This window comes from Erigeron canadensis, chromosome 8, assembly GCF_010389155.1.
Source record: "Erigeron canadensis isolate Cc75 chromosome 8, C_canadensis_v1, whole genome shotgun sequence".
NCBI lineage: Eukaryota > Viridiplantae > Streptophyta > Magnoliopsida > Asterales > Asteraceae > Erigeron > Erigeron canadensis.
Window position 1 is genome coordinate 36,060,997 of NC_057768.1, and position 24,273 is coordinate 36,085,269.

Below are 24,273 nucleotides of genomic sequence, written 5' to 3' on the forward strand. Positions count from 1 at the left end.
GGAATGTGGGAACACAAAAGTGCATAGGATTCATCAAAACCTAAATAAACAAACAAATAAAACTTAGAACTTGCATTGTAAAATAATTAATGATAATAAAATGAAGAAAAAGAGTATCCAAGGGGAAACACAACATGGATGCATGTTCCAGATGTACACGTGGCAGTATCCTCGTGGGGCTTGTTCTACTGCCCCATATCTGCATGTACCAACGTTACTCTTTGTCTTCTTTTCCTTTGTATTTTACTTATTTTATTTCTATTGAAATTTTTATTTTAATTTTCATGCTATTGATTTGGAAATCGATGTATTATATTCTTGTCAAATATTATATTGGTTTTTCTCTCTAGTCGCATTCGCATCTATCTTATTTTGATCGACCGCCTGCCCTGAAGTCTGAACAATTAATTTGAGATTATTGCTATTTTTTGGAGTCATTTGCAAACGCCTATTGTGTACTCAATTTCGTTTCAATATAACTTTTCATTTTACGTCTATATTAGTAATTTTAAGATTGGATTACTTTTAATTTTTTAAATGCAAAAAAAGGTCGAATTTATTACAACAAAAGTACAAAACTAATCATTTACATCAATATTCATAATGTGTATTGAACTTTAGTCCCGTACATTGTATGTAATATACTTTTAAATCTTGTACATTGTATGTATTTGATTAGTCAAGTTGGGGTAATGTTGACCCTTAAATGACAATCAAGTACCAAATCTTTGAATCTTGTCTTTTATTTTCATCAAAATGCCAATATTACGCTAACATGACTAGTCATGTTAGAAGTAACTTGAGGGAATTCCTTCCCATTTTAGAATGTAAACAACTCTACACGAATTGTCATAATGTGTATCGAACTTCAATGTCGTGCATTGTATGTAATGAACTTTCAAATCATGTGTATTGTATGTATTCGGGTATATGTGAGGAAGAAAGTAGTTGGACAATTGTATACACGAGGGTACATTAGTCTTATAGGAATTGGCAATCATATAAGCCGTCACTTGTAAGTTTTTTATTACACGAATACATACAATGCACAAGATTTGAAAGTTCATTACATACAATGCACGAGATTGAAACTCGATACACACTACGACAATTCGTGTAAAGTTGTTTACATTTTTAGTTACTAATTCCTATCTTTAATTAGCTTTGATATAATTTTAAAGTGTAAAGTATATTGGTTTCTTCATAGTTATAAATGTATACATCAATCTTTTTTTAGCCATAATTGTAATAATAAAAATGTGTGAAATTTTTATTAGTGTTAATGTAATTTCATGCATTATTTGGTATTTGTTCGATGATCATGCATTGAATTATTTAATAGAGTATATAAGAACTTATCTGTTTAAAGAACGAATTTAAACTTATGATCCTTTTGCCGACCTCGTAATAGCACCGTACTAAATTCTATCTAAACGATAAGTTTATATAATCTTAAATTAGTTGTTGTATAGTGACATCTTTTTACATGTGACCTCATGCCACCCTTAAATTGTGTACTTTAACTCGATCACATGCCAAAGAAAATATAAATATATCTGCACATTTCACCACAGCCTTATATCAGATACGAGTAAAAACTCTATATTTCAATAAAGGAAAATAATATTAATCGATTTATTTTCATTTTAGAAAATAAAACTATAGATAATATTAAACTATGGGATGTGTATGAGCTGAAAGCAACTGATAACACGTAAGTTTAAGTCTATCCATTTATTGAATACCTTTTATAATTTTGTTTTAATAATTAAAACTTTTCACTAGATCTTTATGTCTAAGTCAAATACTACACGAAATAATGAAGAGTGAAATATTGGTAATAATTATTGTTTATTGATCTTTCCTTTTATAGTGCCACACAATTTGCAGTTGATTTTACATGTTGATATTTACATAAATCTTGCATTCTTGCCCCTTACTTTGTTTAATTGACATATAACCCCTACTTTACAATTTTACTTTATATATGCCTCACACATGATTTTACATATTCATTTTAACAATGTCGTAGAATTAATACACTTTCTTCATATTCAAAAGCTACAAAGCAAATATGGATATACAAATATGATCATAGCCAACGAATAAAGTTTTTTTTCTTATTCAAATTACTTTAAAAAACGAGTCTTTTATTCAGATATGTATGATCTAATAGAGTATTATTGTGAGCGTTTTTCAAATGTTTTTGTTAGTGACTTGTAAATCTTATGATGATTTCTATAATAATATCAAAACGTATGACCATTGAGTTATATTTAATGATGATTTAGAAGTTTGTTATATGTGAAAACAAAATAAGATCGATTATTAGGACGAAAGGAGTCGTGACTAATTCGATTTTTCCCAATTTGACACATCGCATTTACACAATAAAAAATCTTCAATTTAAACTCCCCAATTATCAAACTTTACCATTTTGGTAAGAGCTGTATTACCAAACTTTGTAAATCTTCTTTTAACCAATAAAAAGAAAACGCATCTCTCTCACCTCCATTTATATCTCTTTCACCTATAGCTCCTTCAATAGTATATAGTGACTAAAAAATAACTTTTGGTCTCCAAAAATCTGAAGTCTTAATTTTTTTTGTATAACGGACTTATAGTTTGGACTTCGAAGCTAGATATCAACTTGATCATACTATAATAAGCTGGTCGAAATAATAAATGGACAACCCTCACCGTAAAAGAAAATAGAGCATGATCAAATTATTATTACACCCGTTAAAGAAAAAAAAACCCGTTTTATTTTTCTTTTATTTTCTTTCACAATAACAGGTATCCAAGTACATAAAATAAGCTACCTTTTTTTTATTTTAATTTGTATATTAATGAACTAGGACCCAAAATCGATCTCGATTAAGGCCTACAAAATTCTTAAGTCGACACTGTTATCGTTTCTCATGTTTTTTTTCTCTTATCGATGAACTTAATCAAATATAGTCACCGAATTGCTTCACCAAGGTGTTGCGACATTGTTACCGAGCAACCCGATTCGGCGCCAACAATTTACCGACACCATTTCCTTCGCCTTTATGATCATGATTTATAACAAAGCTAAAACAAATATCATAACTTTATAAAACCGTTCTTGAAGTACCAAAAAGTAACATTTAAAAGAATCAAGAAGCCGACATTAATGTCAATAATGCAATACTCCAGGAATCATTATTGTAATGTAATTCACTATTTACCAAAATTTTAAACATTTACTTTAACTCCCTCAAATTTCAACCAATATCTCTATTACGCCCCTCAAACTTTCTTTCTCAAGCGTTGACCGTCTAATCATATGTGTGTAATATTAGCACACAACAGTAAATAGTCTAGAGTGTTTGTGTGTGTTTTATAGTCTCTTCACAGTATCTTTGTACGTGAGAAATATATACATTATTCATACACATATAGATATAGAAGAGATACATAGGGGGAGAGAGAGAGAGGGACAAAAGCTATCACTTTCCCAAGAAATCTCACATTTTTTTTGCTCAATCTTATTGCTTTTAAATCTTTAACAAAACCCATATTTTTATTTTTACAAAACCCCATTATTTTCTGATGGGTCAATATTGCTGGAAAAGATGAAGATCACCGGAAAAACCGATTTACCGGCTATCATTTCATCAAAAGTTTTGAACTTTAACCCAGATTCGGATCTTTTACAGAAACCCATTTTGAAAATACAAAATAGCCGGAAAATCCGGAACTCCGGCAGTGGGGTCCGGGTAAAAAGAGACGGCGTGAAAAAGGGGTCTCGGCCGGAGACACCGTTGCTCCGGTGGAAGTTTGGTAAAGATGATGAGGGTGAGAAAGATATTGAAGTTGAAAGTGAAAAGATGCCGGATTCTGGCCGGAAAAATGGCCGGAAAGTGAGAAGAGGGAAAGATTTGACCGGAACTGTGTCGGCTAGGAAGTTGGCTGCTGGACTGTGGCGATTGCAGCTCCCGGAAGCTATTGTTGCCGGCGGTCCTGGCGGCGGCGGCGGCGGTGGCGAGTTGTGTAATGTTCCAAAGAATAATGGGTTTGTATTTCAGGTATAAATTTCTAATGTTTTTGCTTTTATATTTGATATTTTAAGGGTTTTGCAATGTAATTAAACTAAAATTAGGGTTTTTAAATCTGTATACATCACGGTTTAAAATTATTTGTACAGGACGGTCATTTTTGTCGCAGGATATTATATTGCATTTTAAGTGAAATCGATTTATTTTTGTGTTCTTAACTTAAATTGAATCTGATATTAAATCTATGTTTTTTCTTTATATAATTTACTGTTGAACGACTAGTGTATCTATAGGTACTCAAAGAATACTAATTTAGGGCAGACTGAAAATGTAAATGCAAATTACTGTGTATGGTATCGAAATGTTGTATAAATTCAACCACTGGATTTATAAAAACATGTAGTTTTTACAAAATTCACACATCAAATGCAAACAGGATGTCCATTCAAGATCTTTGTCATGAAAAAAGTATGCATTTGACTTGTGAGTGTTTGTCAGGTGTCTCTTTAACTGCAGTGGTGAAAAAATTCGTTCTTTATGAGTAAAATTGATATAAAGTGTGAGGTTAGATTATAATCGTGATGTTTGACTTGAAACATTTGGTGGAATCTTGATGTTGATTTGTAGAACAGATATATACATTCTTTAAAAAACGATGGAGTTCACTTTTTGTTCTAATATATGCAGCCTGCTATCGATCATTCGGGGATCCATTCTCCTGCCCGTCATAACAGGAAATCATTTGATTCTCATATGAAAGAAGTGCCACAGAGCCCTAATTCTGTTACCGGATCAAGAAATAAGTTCCTTCACAAGGTAGTGATCACTCACGAAACTTCCATAATGATACTATCCATAAAGTTAACCAATTGAGAATAATGTGTAGTACTTGTACTTTGAGTGCCGAACTTGTATTTCCCAAATTAATGCTCTTTATGCTAGTACTTATTAATGTACTAATCGATTTTATCTTAAAGTTAGCATACTTCCATATCAATTTAAATGTGAAGTTTTTTGTTTGGCATTTAAAGTCCTAGTAGACCTCTAATATAGATTGAGTATTGAGATGTACAAAAATCATAGGTCCTATTTTTATCCGTTGATAAATGTTTTCTTATCTCGTGTTCCATTTTTACGGCCACCGGGGATCTCATTTATGTGTCAATAAACAAAGATGGGGTCCAAACATTGGAGAATGGAGGAAAATTCTATAAGCATATACAACTATAATAATGAATTTGCATTATATAAATGATTTGAAAAATAATCAGAATCATTCATTGATTACAAATAGGTATGCAGTTTTCATATATAATTACACATTCAGGTTTCTTACATTTTACCTGATTAAATTGAACTCAAAATGAACCAAATGATGCTAACACTTGATAGCAGTTTTAACGCACATCTAAGTCTAAAAATCCCCTTAGTCTATAGATGGGTTATGTGGTCTATTTAATATATGTTCTTATAGATGCTATTTGACATCTGAACTGATCATTGTTGTGGACAAGTATAATTATGAGGTCCCTTATTTGGTGTACAATATGAGAATTTGTTTGACAGTTGTATCAAGTGATGGTATTATGTTGCTCACACGTTTTGATTTTTAGTTCTCGAAAACAATCTTTCTTGAATAGGAACTAGCTGACCCTTGTTCTACTTTCAGCTTGAGCCAACGTTCCATTTTTCCAACTCTGCTATGGAAGGGGCAACAAAGTGGGACCCAGCATCGTGGAAAGCATCTGAAGACGTAAGACATATCTATGGTGAGTCAAAGCATCTGGAGGCGCAAGTAGGAGCTGTGTCAATGGTGTCGGTGCTTGAATCAGAACTTGAAACGGCTCGAGCTCGTATTAATGATCTTGAAAACGAACGGCGTTCATCAAAAAAGAAACTGGAACAGTTTTTAAAGAAGCTCAATGAAGAACGAGCCTCGTGGAGGAGTCGAGAACACGAAAAGATCCGTGCAGTTATTGATGACATAAAAGGTGAGTTAAATAGAGAGAGAAAAAACAGACAAAGAATGGAAATAGTGAATTCAAAGTTGGTCAATGAGTTGGCCGATGCCAAGTTATCAGCCAAACGTTTCATGCAAGATTATGAAAAGGAACGAAAAGCAAGAGAATTGATCGAGGAGGTATGTGATGAGTTAGCTAAAGAAATAGGTGAAGATAAAGCGGAAGTGGAAGCTTTAAAACGGGAGTCCATGAAAATGAGGGAAGAAGTTGATGATGAGAGGAAAATGTTACAAATGGCTGAAGTTTGGCGTGAAGAACGTGTGCAAATGAAGCTCATTGATGCAAAAGTGACACTTGAAGACAAATTTAGTTATATGAACAAGCTCATAATGGATCTTGAAACTTTCTTGGGTTCAAAAAGCACGAATCTTGATATAGAAGAGATAAAACGGGCTGAGACCCTTAAACAGTGTGCCAATTCAGTTAATATTCAAGAGATTAGTGAGTTTAAATATGAGCCCGCAAACCCGGATGACATATTTTCAGTTTTTGAAGAGGTTAATTTTGGGGAAATGAATGGGAAGGAGATTGAAAAAGATGATAACCATAGACATTCTTCTGGTTATTATGATCAAAATGGTGCTGTTGAAGATGAAGACGACGAGGATGATGAGAGCGGGTGGGAAACTGTGAGCCATGTTGAGGATCAGGGTTCAAATTATTCAGCCAATGAGAGTGATCCATCTGTCACAAACCATCACCAAAGAGAATGGGAAGAAAATGACGGGACCCCAATTACCGAAATAACCGAAGTATGTGCGGTACCTAGTAAACATCCCAAAAAGGGATCTTCGATATCTCGTTTATGGAGATCATCCTATTCTGGTGAAAATTGCAAGATAATATCAGTGGAAGGGTTAAACGGGCGTCTTTCAAATGGAACCCACCTTTCCAATGTGACCCACCTTTCACCTGACCGGTTCTCGGGGGCTAGTGCCTCCGACTGGAGTTGTTCACCCGGGTCAGGCAGCAACCCACACATTACAAAAGGGATGAAGGGGTGCATCGAATGGCCACGTGGTGTTATGCAGAAAAACAGTTTAAAAGCAAAACTTTTGGAAGCAAGAATGGAAAGTCAAAAGATACAGTTGCGCCAAGTCTTAAAGCAGAAGATATGAAGGTAAAACACGAGTTAGTGTGAATAAAATGTGTACAAGTTTTCGCATGCCTGAGCTCGTGTTTTGAATAATGATCGCGGAGGAAGGAGGAGGTATGATTTGGGTTATTATTGGTAATCTTTGCAGGTGATTCTTGGAGAAGAAGTGTACAATTTTCAATCATGAGCATCCATTTTGTGGGAAGATTAATTCATGCTCAAGAAGCTGCAATATTGTTTTTTACTTTCTTCCTGTTGTAGGATATTATAATGTGACATATTAAATCAAATTGGGACCTTTATCGTTTTAGCAATCTAGTCTTTTTAGCACGTATATCTCCCCGTAGGCCTTTTTCTCCCTTCAGTTCCTGCTATCCTCCAGTCCAGATTCCAGATTATGTGCATAAAATCTTTAGACTAATGGAAAATTACCACTTTTTAAAGTCAAATTTCTGATGAAGTGAATCAATATCCCGAACCCGAAGTTTAATTGAAATTCACTACATTATGAACTTGTACATTGAAGTGGTTAAGGTAAAGTGGGTAAAGCAAAGGCTTTATGTTAGGTGTTAAATAGTATTTTTACTAGCATTTGGGATGTAATTGAATAGTAAATTATTATCCATGAGGAAAAATGATTAATCAACCTAATTAATGTTTAAAAATCAATTTAAAACTTCAAGAATTTAACATTAGGATTCCATTAATTTTTCTTTTTTAATTTTACCCGTTGATTTTTTCACATGTCATCATTCTATAATTAGGTTGATTATTAGGCATACAAATTAGATTGATTTACCATTATCCATAGTCGATCATCCTTCACTAATGACTAATGAGAGGCTATGCTCATTTTGATACAATTTTCTCCATCTCTAGTTTTTCTCGTAACACTTTAGGCCCCATTTGGCTTACATTGATAATTTCACTAAAAAAAGTTGTTCTGAAACGAATCACTTTAGTTAAATGATTGTCCGACTTAAGTTATTAGTGACTCATTGATTAACAAGTTGATTTATGATACGAATAACATACTACACATACGAACATGAATTATATATAGTAAATGTGAAGTATTTATATATTCTATGGTATTCACTGGGGTGTTTGAAGGATTGGATATCCGACTCCAAAGGTTAAGATTTCCAAAATCCGGATATCCAAAATGGGATACCCAAATATCCTAAGTTATCTACAAGACTACACGTATAAAAAAGTGAACAAATAAAAATCATGTAATACCATTACATATTTCTTCACAAATATATGATATGTCCGTAAACCATGACCATAATTGCATACGCGCTTGAATTCGTCAAATAACAGTTTCATAGGTTTATATCAAAAGTTGGAACATATCAGGCCATCAGGGCTTGGAGAAAAGTGTGTTAGTTTGTGAAATGGGAGTGACGACATGAAAATTTCAGGATATTTGGTTTGTGAAATGGGAGTGACGACATGACGACATGTGAAGTCTCTTGGTACCATTTATAGAGGTTAATGTCAAAGCATTAAGTCTAAGAATTTTTACAAAATTTTGAGGTCGTTAGAACCCCTACTTTTGATTAACAAGATATTTCCAATTTCTCAATCCTTGGAATCTGGAGTGTGTATACATCATCACTGATTTTTAAATCACTGATTTTTGCTAAAACCTCATGTAATAAGTCATAGCATCTTCGACATATCGAACCCATTTGAAGGATACACATAAGCTACAGATGGTAGCTGATATTCCGTAAAATGCGCAGTATTTAATTAGAAAAAAAGGGCATATGTAAGAAGATTGTGCTTTGGCCACAAACCCGCAAAATCTAAATACCAGTTAGTGGCATAATATGGTACAGATGTTTACAACAGTTTTGGTAAATAACAACAAACTTATCGGTAGCAAGAAAATCCAATAACACAAATATGACTGAGAGTAACCAACCAAGAACGATCCCCAGAATTTCTTCATTTAAATTCTTGAAAATTGACATGGCCAGTTGCCTGTGCATGTTCCACAGCTTCCTGCATAGTTAGAACAGAAAAACAAGAAAAAATCAAGGCCAGAAGTTAACATAGACTTGTTTTTTGTTTGGCTTTAAGATCTCAGAAACAAAAAAGCTGTAATTGATTTACCTTTTGACCAATCACGCCAATTTGGCAAACCCCGCAACGTAATGTGAAGTTGGAAGTGTCGGTATAACTTCGTTTCCTAATGTATGAAAATCAACTGTTATTTTCATCATAATACATAGATAATATGACAAAAAGGCATACTTTATGAACCCCACGACATTTGACGTACCGTTGCTGATCCTTTACAAGATTTAGAGCAAGTGATTCAAACGACCCAATGGTCCTATCCGCATTTACAGCAAAAATTGTCTGATCAAACTCTTCCGGAGCTCCATCCGCAGGGGACATCTGTGACCACACAAGCATTGATCAAAACAAAGCAAAAACACGAATTATAAAGCAAAAATAGGCTAAGTTTTCCAATTTCTCAAAAAGGTGATAACCACTATGTACAGTTATACATTTTGTGGGTCCTATTCTGTTCCTCAGAACATCTAGTGAATGCCTAAATGGGACCCACAGTTACATCTTTATTTCCTCCCAGAAGAAATATATTTAATGCTAAAATAAAGGAGAAATATTTGCATGTGTAGAAGAATATGTAAAGGAATGGAGTATGACATACAGCTAAAGCATCATAATGGAGTCCATCATATATCAGCATAACTCTTTCTCCATACTTCTTGGCCTGTCAAAAACAAAAGGCCACCGCGGTGGGATATCATAAATTTATAAATAAAAAAAAACAAAAGAAACAAAATGACCATGGTGCTTGACGTGGTGATGAATGCTGACCTGTCCATACACGTCACATCTTGTTGTTTGGATATCATATGCTGCTATTTCACGACCATAATAATCTGCTAATATTGAGAGCTCTATCGCACCTTCATAAACATGATTCAATAAAGTAAACTTGTAAGATGAACAGACAATAGAAGTACATCTTTCTGAAAGAGTGTTAAATGGCAATTCGTTATTATCCACGACTATACTTTCAAGTAATTAATAAAATTTTAGAATGCTTGTTATAAAGCATACTTTTAAGTTGGAGTTCTAACATTGATAGGAAGAAAACAAATTCACGTATCAAATCCGATGATATAAGTGAGTCAACAAACAACCAGGTTTCAGCAACAGAATTACTTTGAAATGCAAGGGTAGTAACTATATGGCTAAAAGATAAAAATTTAAACACCACAGACAAAATTAGTTGGATGAACCTAAGTCATATTAGGGACCATGAAGAAAACTGTGTATCTATCAAAAAATTCAAATGTGTAGGTTGACAAATACTCCAACATAATTTTCGTGATAAAGGACACTATATGTAATGTAGTTTCTTTCTAAAGTTTGAACTCATTCTTGTTGATGCTTCCTGCTGTGTTTCAAAACAATCAACATAAGTGAAACCACTTTTTACTTCAAGAATCCACAAGTAAAACTCCGTGTATACAGAGGATAAGCAGTAATAGAGAAAAGTACTTTTCAACTAGGGGATGATTGATAACATGACCAAAAAAAGGTAGATTTTCTTCTAGATCGATCTCTACATTGAACCTCTGATGCTGATATAAAGACAGCGTGGAGGAGTTGCAAACATTATAGGGTGGAAAATGATCATGCCACATTTTTTTAAAAGTCCAAAGATGATGACTAGAAATATTACTAAATTTCATAATATTTGGATATATAAAACTAAAGGATCTTTTATAATATGATCATAGCACCTATGAACTTTCCAGATGCAATAGTAACAGAATAAAGACACATAAATGCCATAATATTTGGTTCGGCTTTTGCTAAGTCGGAAATCAAGATCAAGGACACATCGAACACTAGTGCAAAAAGGTACACTAGCACAGAGATAAGTAAAAAAAATCAATACCACTTATTCCTATGAAGATTGAACAGGAATGTTTAACTATTGCTATTGAAATTCAAATAGTTAAATGAGCGAATGATTGAAAATATTGTTTATGTGGGTGTTGAGGTGACCACAAGGATCAGGTTTCATATCTACAAACAACAATAAAGTGTGTTTAAGTGAATTATGTAAACTGAAGAACTACCTAAAAGATTTATTTTGTCAAGCATGATATTTGATCATATGTGTTGCATATATTGAATTGATTTACAATACGAAGTCTACCATGCTTAGTTGTCAAAGTATGCTATTGTTGAACACACATATGCATTAAAAGGTTCGCTAAATAGTGCTTGTGTGTATGTGTATGGGTTTATATCGTAAATGCACATACAGAAATGTTGCAAATAGGACATGGATGAAGTAGGTTACTCCTACTAGGTTGACATTGGCATGTGGCTTGTCGCATGACAGCAGGGTTGAGGAGTCAATTCCCAACCTACAGATGATGGGGTTGTGGATGTGTATTGATACCATATGTTTAGAATAAACGTTTTTTATGATTTACTTCTTTGTATCATAGTTTGTTGCTCATCAAGTCATCAAGGATATAGCTTATGTTGTATGTGAACATGTATGTTAGCCATGGTAATAAGGGTAAATGGAATTTGTGAATGCTGAAAAGAAGGTGAAGCATCGGCGACGATTTATTTTGTATGCATCGATATAAATTCCAAGTCAGCGAATACACAAAGAAGGATAAGCATGATGGAATCTTTTTTACACTTTGTGCATAAGCATTTAGAGTTTGGACGATGATGCAGATTTATGACATAAATTACTAGAACCAACTATGCATGCTATTTAGGATATGGGAACATATGTTATATATTGTCCAAACATATGCATAGAATTACGAATAGTGTAAGTTTCACTTCTAACTTTAACGGAATAAACCCCAAGTAATAATATTGTAATCAACAATAGAGGTACTTAACCCTAAACAGATCAACAGTCAACACGATACCTCAGGACGTTCCAACTACAAAGAGTACTTGCATAACTAGAAATACATAAGGGGGTAGAAATATGAATGTATTTCTCAAACAAATGCAAATACATTTTTGACAAAACTTTCTGCATATATTGCATTGTAACATATTCCATATCAAGAAGAGCATAAATCATACCTCCCCATTTCTCCGGGTTAAGAATCCAAGCACAATATTCTTCATTAGGTTTACCCAGAAATGCTTCAGAATATTTTGTTGGATCGCTTGATACCGTAGCAGCTATAACCTTTAAGATAAATATAAAAATTACCAACATAAACTTTTAAAGACATCAGTGTTTTACTTTGATTATAAAAATATTAACATCCCGCACTTTGTCAGTCCAACAGTCTAAGATAGAAGTATAGGACGGGTTGTGTAGTAAATCATGTTAAAACAAGTTGGTTAAATAAAAACCTGAAAATTAGTCTATGTGACTTCCAACAAAAACATCAACTTCATTGATAGATCTAGGTAAAGTTTTTTGTCAAAAAAAAACTGTCAAGTGATTGCACTTTTCCCCTTCGTTTCTCTCTTAAAAATCGAATCTTTCAGTTAAATCATCATCAAATTCCAATACTTCCAGTAAACATCAGCTACTGATGATCAGTAAATGCAACATTGCACAAAATTTCCAACTTTCAACCGGAAGTTGCCCTAAAGTAACTGGCTTTTCACCGACCTTCAAGTTTTTCAGTTTAAACTATTAAAGTCTAAAATCACTTGATTGATCTCTTGTTTTAAACAGAAAACCATAAAACAAACTACTTTGCAAGCATTGCTCTTTGTTGGATCAACCATTAGCTATTCTTAGGTATATTAGGTAGTCGTATTCTGATCTAATAGCAACTCAACAAAAGTTTAGCTCCCAAATTGTTTGTATCACTATAAGAACCCCATGGTTGTGGGGCCTTTCGACGGAGGCCCGATAATGGATCAGTTATCCTTTCTTTTCAAGAACCCGAAATACATTCTAATATTTAACTAATGATTTTTTTTACCATCAAGATAGATGGTAAAACAGAGTTTTTATAACCAAAGATCTCTAACCTGTCTTAATTCAGAAGCCTTATTTTTGTCATGGTCCATAACATACCTACACATATAGAAACCAAAAAGAGTTAAGCTCATTGGCCTGGAAATAAAAAAAAATACGATGAAAATGAAATCCAAAAGTTTTCGAGCTTTCACCCAACGGCATTGAAGAGACAACTATTATCTGAAGGAATCACCCGTCTAACAACATTGCCTTCCATATTATAAATATTAAATAAACACCTGTAACCATCAAAATCATGCAAACAAATTCAAGGTTTTGACAATAATAACAAATAAACAAAACATCACAATTCCATTCAACAAGACACAAACAAACACGAAACTCGAAACAAATTGTATGCAGAACCTAAAAAGTTTACAACTTTGGCAACAATATGTCACCCCCAACTTGCATGCAACCCATAAGTAGCTGAATTTGCAAATACTTGGTTTGTTTATTTTTAAAGCATTTATCTACTTAAAACATAATCTGTGCCAACCTGCTTATTTTTTACTGCTTAATTTCCTAGAGTGTTTGTTATTGCTTATCTGCCACAAAATTATGCAATACGCAAAAAAAATACTTAAAAAAGCAAAATCCTAAACACCCCTATTGAAAAAGATCCAATTTTTATTATCTTTGAATAATATAAAAGTTGCTTATTTTCAAAGAAAATACTCAACCGCAAGTAACTTGAGGCTAAGATGGAATAACTTATGGGATTCTATAAACATCAATTCTTAAATCACAGCCAGAATAATATAATCAATAATCATCAAATACATTATAAATGATAACTTAAAAAATATTTTTTCAAAAAAACTCAGGTTATAAAGACTAGTTTTTTATAAGTAAAAATTGGAATAAAATTGAGATCTGAGGAATAAAGGGTACCTTTAAATTTGCTTCAGAAGTGGAAAAGGCGACAACCAGGATGACAAGAAAAGAATTTTATGATGCGGGTAATTCACCGTTTGAATGATAAAGAGAGAAAGTTTGATTGAAATTTTTGGTTTTTATAATGAAGATATATATATAGTTGATTAAAATATGATGTGTTTTGCTATGCAAGAAACAAACAAATTGAATTGAAATGATAATTAATTACTACCACAATATTCTCACAATATGGGCTAATTATTTTTTATTGATGGAATATGATATGATGATTTACTATAACGGTTCTTGTAGTGTTGTAGATAGTTTAATAGATAAGATTTAACATATATTTGTTACATTATTTTTTTAGGAAAAAAAATGTTTTGCATGATGAGAATATTATCTGATATGTATTTTTGTTTTTTAATACATGTATAGAAATTTCAAGTTAAATTTCAAAAGGTATAAGTTATAACAAGAATAGTTTTACCTGCAATGCGATGGGAGTATATAATTTACTATTTGTGCAAACCGACATTTTTTTATGATGATTCTTGATGAGAGTTGACTGTTAAGATATATTTATGATTTTTATAATTAAAATAAACAAAAAAAAAGGTTAAAAAAGCTATTTGTTTTAATTGTAAAGTAAAGTGGCAACTAAGATTTTTTCTTTTAACGTTTGAATGGTCAGAACTTGTTCGTCCCACTTATTGGCACCTATGTTTTTCGGACATGATGTCATTCGAATTTTAAAAAAACCACGGAGGAAAACCTCTTATTAATCCGCCAAACGACAAAACGATTAATAAGAATAAACTTCGTCTCTTCAGGATCCGATCCTCAGGCCCAAAACCTTCATGGGAGGACCGTGAGGTTTTGCCTCATTGATAGCAAGTAAGATTTAAAATCTATTTACATGTACAAGGTAAGGTAAGAATTGATTAAGAGGAGTTGAGAAAGTAACTAATTAGTCGAGAAGGTTAGGAGGATATTATTTTTGTAAGTCTAAAACCTTTTGTTTCCACAAAGTTGGTAGACGACTAGACGAGTAATTTCTATTTTTAACGGAATATTAGGTTCGAGAGCAGCCGAGCACATGAAAACTACACAATAACAACAAATTCTGACACATGGTAAAACATTGATTTGATATTAAAGTGACTTAGAAATAATAAGCTGCATGAATAATAATGTGGAATTGATCCTTTTATTACTAAAACCATCGTTAAAACCGAACAACAGAGCGTCCCAAGCAGAACACGATACGCTACCCTAGACCATTCCTCTAGAGTACTGCTATGCATTCAATCTCGATTCTAGCATCCAACGGTAATGCTGCAACCTGGTATGTTGAACGAGCAGGTGCTGGTGTCGGGAAATCTGAAAACACATCAATTTCTCCAAGTTAAGTTCCATTAGCAATAGAATCTTATAAACCTCACATAATGTGTGAAAGACGCGTTATAAAAAATACCAGGTACTTAAAGATCATCTAAAGATGTAAGAAATAAGATGTATTGTGAGCTCACATTTAGCATAAATCTCATTCACCTTCTTGAAGTCTTTCAGGTCGGCCAACCTACAACCAAAGATATAAAAGTTTTATCAGTAATGTTTGCTTAAAGACAATGATGCTAAAATAACAAAAGGATGAAGTATGTTTACATGATCGTGGTCTTAACCACTGAGGAATAGCTAGCTCCACTTGCTTTCAATATCTCTCCCATATTCTTGAGAACCTGGAAACGAGAGCCAAGTTATAGTAATATCTAAAATATTAGAGATACCAAGATATGAAACTACGCAAGTGGGTAACAGGTCAAAATAGTCTGGGTCGGTCCAGGCTGGGTCAACCAACATACAATCATTGTCCAAATTTGCAGAATTTTAATAAATGATGTGTCAATCATAATCACAAAATGGATACTAGCTATTAGAATAATACGATTAATTATTAAACTAAAGCGAGTTATCTGGTATTCTGGTTAACAGACTTTAGGGGACTTTCACCCAGTTTGACTTGATCATCCTATTCGACTCATCTTCCTTTGTTTTATTTTTTATTTTTATTTATTTTTATTTCATGTGGGGAAAAAAGACAACCCAAATAGAGCATTCGTATGTAAACAGGTTGAAACTTCCACCTCTATATGTAAGTACGACATGACATGATGCATCAAATCCTATCCGTTATAATCAGTTCATAAATTTAACTTTCAGGGTCTACTTCCTTGAAATGGATAAAGATAAAAGGAAAAACATAGAAGTCTTGCTTTCTCGTTAATTTATTTATCAATTTATGGGTAGATGCAGAGATAGAAACGCAAACGCCAAGATGGAGAATTGAAAAAAGAAAAAAAAAAAAAAGATAAACAAATTGATACTTGAGACTGATTAAATAATAAGATAAGTTGACTTCAATCAGACTCAAAATTATAAAAATTATGATCAACAGAGCTCTTAAAAGGTGAATATGATGCCAATAAGACTACTTTATCCAACATGGATGGGTAATGGGGCAGAGCACAAAGCATGAATCCAGTTAATGTTTATAAAAATCAGAAAAAGATGAACAAAGAGTAAGCAGTTATAGTTTTGGATGAAGCAACAAATTTACCTGCTCCGTCTGTTCCTCCACATTGTCTGAGACAAACTTCCCTGTCTGCACAATTACAACGGATTAGATATAGAACAAAATGATTAACGGGACAATTGTGCCGAAAAAAGGAAGGTCAAAACCTCGGGAATCAGGCCAAGAACACCAGATACAAATACGGTGTTGTTGGCCTTAATTGCCTGAGAGTAGGGTCCCAAAGCAGCGGGAGCTTTGTCCGTTTTAACAGCTTCCTTTATACCTGCATCAATAAGAAAACTGATCAACTGAAATAACTGATGTAAAAGACTTCAAAAGCACACACCACACGGCATTATAGTACATCTTTTAGAGAAAAGTCCGTAGCCAAGCATGTTTCAATGCTTTTACAGGTCAATGTGTAGCTTTAATCAAACACTAACCCTCTGCAACACCGTTTGTACAGAAGATCCTAACTCCCAAAGTTGTTGTCACATTTTGGGTCAACTCTCAAGCATCTCAAGCAATGTATTTACAAATTTATATCTAACTTTTCTGTTTGTACTTTTAAATGGGTCGGGAACGCCAACCCGAACCTGATACAATCACTAAACGTGTTACTTGTATTGACCCGTTTATGATCAAAACTCATTTATTTCGCGTCGCAGAATGGCAGATTGTATAGGAAATTGCCATTATAAAATTAAATTTAAAAAGGTTTTAAATCAATAAGTAAATAGCCCTTAGTTAATTTTATCTTGTATTTCATGTGCCCAAATTAAAATATATTTATATGTATACTCGTATATGTTTAAATTTTCCGCTTGGAGCTACTTTGCCAAACATCCAGGGTATATATCACATTATTATTATTATTATTATCATTATTATTATTATTATTATTATTATTGGCGCATGGTATCCGGACCATATTTTTGGTAACCCGACCAGACTATTAATGATAGGGGGCCGCTTTTACTCTACCAGATTTACCATTACAGACAGGGGGCCCACACTATTTTGGAGCGATTTGATCGAGATACCAAAAATGTTGGTCGGGATACACAAGGCGTTATTATTATTATTATTATTATTATTATTATTATTATTATTATTATTATTATTATTATTATTATTATTATTATTATTATCTACCAATATATATATATAACAAGTTCCTAAATTCTTTAATGAAAAAATAAGAACCGTAAGATCAATTCAAACTTTTATCTATAACCCTTAGATCAAAATAATTAGATCATTACCAAATTTTGTTATTAAGTTTACACGTATAACTAATCAAAGTAAAACCTTATGTATTAAAAAATATTATTATATTAATAATAACAGGAATACGAATATAAATTTTATTATAATAATGACATAATAAAAGCAATAACAATAATATATGAATAGATTACTCAGTACTTACTAGTGTTAGTAGAAATGGCTAAGCAAGCAAAGCGCTTAGATTGTTGAGAGCAAAACTGTACGGAAGAGCTCCGAAATGCAGGGCGTGAGGCGAACGAGCTGATGGTCGGAGCGTCGCGGCGGAGTGAGACATTGTCGACAGCCGGAAAAGTCAACGACGGTGCTACGGCATATATCGACAACGACATTTTCTATGTGATTGATTGGCTGGTCACTGAACGTGAAACGGGGCTTATCTATGGCCTGATTCTATCTTGGGCTTTTTGGGCCCAAAACAATTTTACTTTTTTGACTACAAACATAGTAATACACTAATAGGTAATAGCCTATCGATATAATTCAAAATGAAAGGGTGTTCTTTCCGGTGATATAGCAAGGTATAATATGGCGACGGTGGTCTGGTAATGGCGGTGGCCGGAACGGTGTTCCAGTAGTGGCGGTGAGTGGTGGTGTTGGTGAATGATATCGGTGGTAGTGATGGCGACGTGAGTCGTGTAGGTGTAGTAGTGTACTGTAAGTTGATGTAATGTAATTCATATAAAATGGATGGTAAAGATAAGGGTTTAAAGTGTAAATTGATTCATTAATAGAAAATTAGATTATTTCTCATAACTCTTTTCGAAATGAGATTCACTAAATGGGTCATTTTTAAACCAATTATCTTTTAACTATTTTCGAAATGAGATTCACTAAATGGGTCATTTTTAAACCAATTATCTTTTAACTATTTTTACAGAAGGAAAATGATAAATTTACAACAAAATTTATTCATATACAATAATACATATTTTATATAGTTGAACTCTGAACAGTATAATATGTAGAAATTGTAGATAGCTAAAAGGTGTAGTAGATTTATCATTGCCCTTTCCAAAATGGGTGGTAAAATATTTTTATAGAATAATAAACATAATTAGCCATACCGTTTCTATTGAAAAACTTTCGATTTGACATAATTTAGAAAAGGACAAGTACTTTACAAATTGAAGTAAAAACATGGAAAATAAAAAATTATATTTTGTGAGTAACATTTTAAATAAGGGACACGTGTATGTATTACATTTCTCATTCAATATATGTATCACATTTTCAATTCGTTTATTGTATGTATCACGTTAATATGTGGATTAATAACAAGAAAGAGGAAAAATGTAGAAAAAAAAAGAATATAAAATAATTTATTTGATTTAAATTGATATCATATATGATATATGTTTGTAAACACTGTGAGTAAATATTCTAAGTCTATTATTCTCCAATAGATATAAGTTGTCATGAGAATAAAACGATGACAAATTTTTATTTCACATTATATATATACTAAAAACTATAGTTGGAATGTGAGGGGGAGTTACTGTAGCTAAAAGTACTCCCATTTAGCATAAGGTACAAGCCTTTAAAGCATCCAACATAATTAACGGACTTAACGACGGTTAGGTAATTATATATATATACTAAAAACTAAAGTTGGAATGTGAGGGGGAGTTACTGTAGCTAAAAGTACTCCCTCTTTAGCATAAGGTACAAGCCTTTAAAACATCCAACATAATTAACGGACTTAACGACGGTTAGGTAACAGACTTAACAACTGTTAAGTGACGGACTTAACGACCCTTATTTTATTTTATTTTACTACATAACTTTTACTTTTTAAACTTTCAACCAATTTTTTTTTTTTGTTACATTTCCCCTTTTACCTTTCGTCACATAGCTCTTGCTTTTTAAACTTTCAACATACAAACTTTGTTTTTAGGTATAAAGTTTATTAACTTTTGTACTTTTTTTCATATAACTTTGTTTTTAAACTTTGCTCAGAAAGTTTTTTTTTATTTTCTTTTATGATATAATTTTTGATTTCTAAATTTTATTACCAAAATTTAATTTTCTTTACTTTGAACCACAACTTCTATTTTCTTACCTTTTATCACGCAAATTTTGTTTTTTGGTTTAATGTTTTTGTAACTTTTATCACCAGAGTTATATTTTTCTCCCGGAGCAACGCCCGGGTAGAAATACTAGTTTCTATACATTCATAATCATCCCTTCAAAATAACAACTATCATTATCAAAATCAATTAAATGATGATAAAATATAAATAAGCGTCACATGGTCCGGCCAACAAACCGCCTGGCCAACTTGTGTAAATAATTTTTTGACACGTTTTATTCATTGTGATCCCCTCCAAAGTCCAAAGTCTCCAACTGATTATACTTACTTTCTATAAATATGAATATATATACAACAAACACCCCTCTACTATTACTCTATTACTCTTTACTCCATCACAACTTTTTTTTTTGCCTTTTTCCTTCTTGATACATCGACTATTTCTTTACCTACCAGAACTTGAGAGCTAAATATAAACATTACAAAATACTATAAGGACCATTATTATATGCATAGACACCAGACATAACAACCATTGTCCTTTTTTAGTTCACAAAATATACTACTTGTTATATATCATAAAATGTCCGCCATTGACGACCTTGAAGAATTTAATAATAATATTAATAATAATAATAATAATATAATTAATAATAATAATAATAATTCATTTCATTTATACAAAGGTTTGTTTCTTTATCTATTTATATGATATGATATTAAAATTCTTGTTATCTTTCTTTGTTATCGATATATATATTTATATGTATATGTATATATATATATCTCATGATGATGAACTGATGATGATGATTGCAAATTTTATTGCCGTGAAATGTATCTCATAATTATGATAAAATTATGTATTATATGTTGATTATGTAGCTCATCATGCTATATGTTAATGTGAATTTCGAGTTTTGATTAAACCAGAATTAAAGAATATCTGAATTTCCCCTTGTAATTGGTAATTAATTAGTTATTGTAATATAAATAAATTTTATTGAAATAATTTGTGCTCCATATATGTTTTTTTTAATAAAACTTGAAACTTTGAATTAATAATATAATTTTCAAATTTATTCAAAGGTTAAATAAATTGATTAAGCGGAAAAGTGTGTAAAAATGTATTAGAATTGCACACGTCTTGATGTAAATGTAATAAACGTTCACTTTGCTACTATTACATAATGGTTTTGACCTTCTATAACATGTAAACTGGTGAAGACACTATTTTTTATGATGTGGTAGATAGAAGATCATTTGGTATTTACAATGGCAAAGAATTGAGAGTATGTTATATTGAATGCTAAGTATGAAAGCTCAATACATATATATTGAATATAGTTTTATCTAGTTTGCCTTTTATTAAAGTATGTTTGGAAGGTTTAAAGAGATAACCCATATGAACATTGGATTTGAAATTTGTTAAATTTTACTAGTAGAAAACTAGAATACAATATTGTTTATATCTTTTTATGTATCTGATGAGGGAGGTTAAACATTAAATTTGATATATTTATTACATTGTGAAATTAGAAGTAAGAATATTGTTCATATCTTTCTATATATATATGATAAGATATGATATGATATATGATGATGTTGTTTGGTTGGTTGGATAATTGTTTGGTTGTTAGAGATGGAGTTGAGTTCCCCACAAAATGGATATCAGGAACTAAGTGATATTTTGAAGGAGAATGAGCCTTGTGGGACTGATGAACTACTTCCAAGTTGTATCGTAACTAACGACCAAAATCCAGGAGAATATGTATTTGGTAACCTGGATACTAACAACGACTCCATGCCGAATGATTTGCCATATTATGGGTTTTGTGAATCGCCCCAACGGATATTTTCTCCTCTGCAAGATGGGTTTGGTGATAATGTTGTTTTGGGTGATGATCAGTTTGTTATTGATGATGAAAGGTTATGTAGTGACTATCTTTCTAGATCTCCATTTCAAGTTGAAGCCGAAAGTATCCACAATAATATAAATGCTGAAGTTTCTGAACAAATGACAGAGTCTTCTCCAAAAAAGGATGTTACCGAAGAGCAAGTAACAGAGGATAAGTTAGCCTCCACATCCAATGGAAGGATGGTTGATGAAAGTTTTATCGGTGTCTCAAGTGACGAGCCTACAAACTTTGGATTAGTCACTGCAGAGGCTGACTATGAAGTTTCAGACATTCTAACAGAAAATGTGGAGTTTATGAATCATGATCTACCGAGAGCCGATCAACATAGTCCAAATGTAAGTCCTCAAGTGCCAAAACCGCTTGATCAAGTTAATCCGAAAGCAATTGCTTCACCACAACAAGTTCATGAACAACCGTATTCCTTTGAAGTCAATTCACCGAAAGATCTATCTCCACCTGAGGATTTCAATCTCTCTATACCATCAAATGACAAGAAAAATCACGAATCTATGAATACTTCTGAGCAAGGAGAGATTTATATAAATGATGATTCTGCAAGAAATCCCTCTGCATCACCAAGAAGCCATCATTCAAATGGAAATCATCGGACTGACAAAAGGTCAGTTTCACCTAGCAGAGGAAAGGAGACGTCTTCTCGTCACAGGAGAGATCATCGTGAACGATCTCGATCAAGGTCTCCACGTAGAAGGCAATTTCACAGAAGATCAAGATCCCCAAGGTAAGGCAACTTCCTTTTACGTACTTTTGCTGCTTAGCTGATTTATTTGGTCAACTTTGAATCACTCTATAAGTTGTAGTGCTCAGTTACATGATCGAGATAACCTACGACTGTTGCCTGAATATTAGCAAGTGTTAACTTTACACCTAGAAAAAGTAAAAACAATAATCGTCAAATTGAGAGCCCCAAGTGAACGAATTTGGGCTAACCGGGTTTTATGTGGATTGCTTGGGTCCCTTATGGCCTACTGTACGTTAAATTTATTTTCGTCCTGTTTGTTGTCTTCCCATTTTTCATCAAGGATTTTTGTAACTAGCAGTCATCATCTTATGTGTTTAACTATATGTTCCCTCTACTCATTATGCTTTCACTTGACAAACTGTTCGATGTGCTTCAACTCTAAAAATAGATGATTGGCCCTGCGAATAGTATATATCTCTAAGTTTTCTTTAACTTCAGGAGGAGGTACTTTCCAAGTCACAGATCTCCCTCATCATCTTATCATTCTCGCTATAGATCTCCAAAACAAAAACAGTGGTCACCGCCTCATAACAGGAGCACTGGACTAGGGAAACCCGGGAGGAACCTATTTGTTGCTGGTTTTAGCTTCTTGACTACAGAAAGAGATTTAGAAAGGAAGTTTTCTAGATTTGGCCGTGTGAGAGATGTGCGCATTGTTCGTAATAAGTGGTAACTCTATCACATATTCTTTTTCCCTTTGTACATTAGTTGTTCTTTTTTAAGTGTAACGTATCTGATTGATTCTGGTCTAATATCTGTCGTAGCAACCATTGTTGTTTTCTCCCACAAAAGGTGCAAATTAACAAATATTCAAAAAATATTGGTTTGAGAAAAAACCCTCAAATTTTTCGATCTAAATATGCTGACCAAACTTAGCATACGGCATTTGGTCAGTTTGACGTGTCGAAGATTACCTTTAATATAAATTTTTAATTGGTTGCACATTTTTGTGGGTTACACTGGGTATGGACCAAGGCCTTTAGCTTTGTGGTACTGTAGATGCCTAGATGGCCCATCAACCAAGAGGTTGTCGGTTCAAGTCCCATTATAGACAACTCTGTGGTGTGTGAATAATTGCCCTTCACCATTAAAAAAAAGAAAGTATAGTTAGCTCGGTAAATAAGACCAATGTTATCGTTTCGAAATGGAACTTTCTGAGATTTAACGTGTCTTCAAATTCCTTTGATGCTTAAAATAGTACAAAGGTATTGTGAGACTCTTAATGGCAAAGAGTAGATAAATAGCACAAAAGTTGTCAACTATGTGAGCTTCTTAGAAGTGCACATGGGCTTGGTTGTTGCTTATGAATAGTTAACAAAGTTGTTGCACAATTATTGATACTAAATCATGTTCAATATTGAAGGTCAGGGGATTCTCGCGGATTTGGATTTTTAACACTAGAAAGGGATAAAGAAGCCGATGCAGCGATCAAAGCTCTTGATAAAACCGAGTGGAATGGACGGGTCATCCTAGTAGAGAAATCTAAACCTCAATCATGATTAATGAACGCATTGTAATGTAAGCTTACAAGATGTTCTTTAGGCAGTACAATTTTGTTTGCATCAATCATAATGACATAAAAACTAACTTTTTAAATTTCATGTTGACTTGATGTTGAGATTGCATAAAATAGTTGCTTGTTAATATAGTTCGTTCTATA

General features: G+C 32.8%; 4 protein-coding genes across 4 annotated transcripts; 2 read left to right on the forward strand and 2 right to left on the reverse strand.

The window, feature by feature from the left end:
* Nucleotides 1-3,377: 3,377 nt before the first annotated feature.
* On the forward strand, nt 3,378-7,453 carry LOC122578189. The gene is made up of 3 exons (XM_043750095.1): nt 3,378-4,052; nt 4,710-4,838; nt 5,692-7,453. The coding sequence occupies exons 1-3, from the start codon at nt 3,600-3,602 to the stop codon at nt 7,159-7,161; spliced, it is 2,052 nt and encodes a 683-aa protein (XP_043606030.1). The 5' UTR covers nt 3,378-3,599; the 3' UTR covers nt 7,162-7,453.
* A 1,462-nt stretch (nt 7,454-8,915) lies between these two features.
* On the reverse strand, nt 8,916-14,160 carry LOC122579148 (OVARIAN TUMOR DOMAIN-containing deubiquitinating enzyme 2). Its single transcript, XM_043751259.1, has 9 exons — nt 14,056-14,160; nt 13,314-13,400; nt 13,173-13,218; nt 12,261-12,369; nt 9,999-10,090; nt 9,829-9,891; nt 9,433-9,551; nt 9,264-9,339; nt 8,916-9,152 (listed from the first exon to the last, which is right to left on the reverse strand). The coding sequence occupies exons 2-9, from the start codon at nt 13,376-13,378 to the stop codon at nt 9,096-9,098; spliced, it is 627 nt and encodes a 208-aa protein (XP_043607194.1). The 5' UTR covers nt 13,379-13,400; nt 14,056-14,160; the 3' UTR covers nt 8,916-9,095.
* A 1,007-nt stretch (nt 14,161-15,167) lies between these two features.
* LOC122578749 (reactive Intermediate Deaminase A, chloroplastic-like) lies at nt 15,168-18,281 on the reverse strand. Its single transcript, XM_043750776.1, has 6 exons — nt 18,048-18,281; nt 16,783-16,898; nt 16,661-16,705; nt 15,709-15,782; nt 15,573-15,622; nt 15,168-15,423 (listed from the first exon to the last, which is right to left on the reverse strand). The coding sequence occupies exons 1-6, from the start codon at nt 18,232-18,234 to the stop codon at nt 15,329-15,331; spliced, it is 567 nt and encodes a 188-aa protein (XP_043606711.1). The 5' UTR covers nt 18,235-18,281; the 3' UTR covers nt 15,168-15,328.
* A 2,210-nt stretch (nt 18,282-20,491) lies between these two features.
* On the forward strand, nt 20,492-24,273 carry LOC122611270 (pre-mRNA-splicing factor CWC21-like). The gene is made up of 4 exons (XM_043784270.1): nt 20,492-20,620; nt 21,575-22,592; nt 23,052-23,282; nt 23,977-24,273. Exons 1-4 carry the CDS (start codon nt 20,518-20,520, stop codon nt 24,110-24,112), a joined length of 1,488 nt encoding a protein of 495 aa, XP_043640205.1. The 5' UTR covers nt 20,492-20,517; the 3' UTR covers nt 24,113-24,273.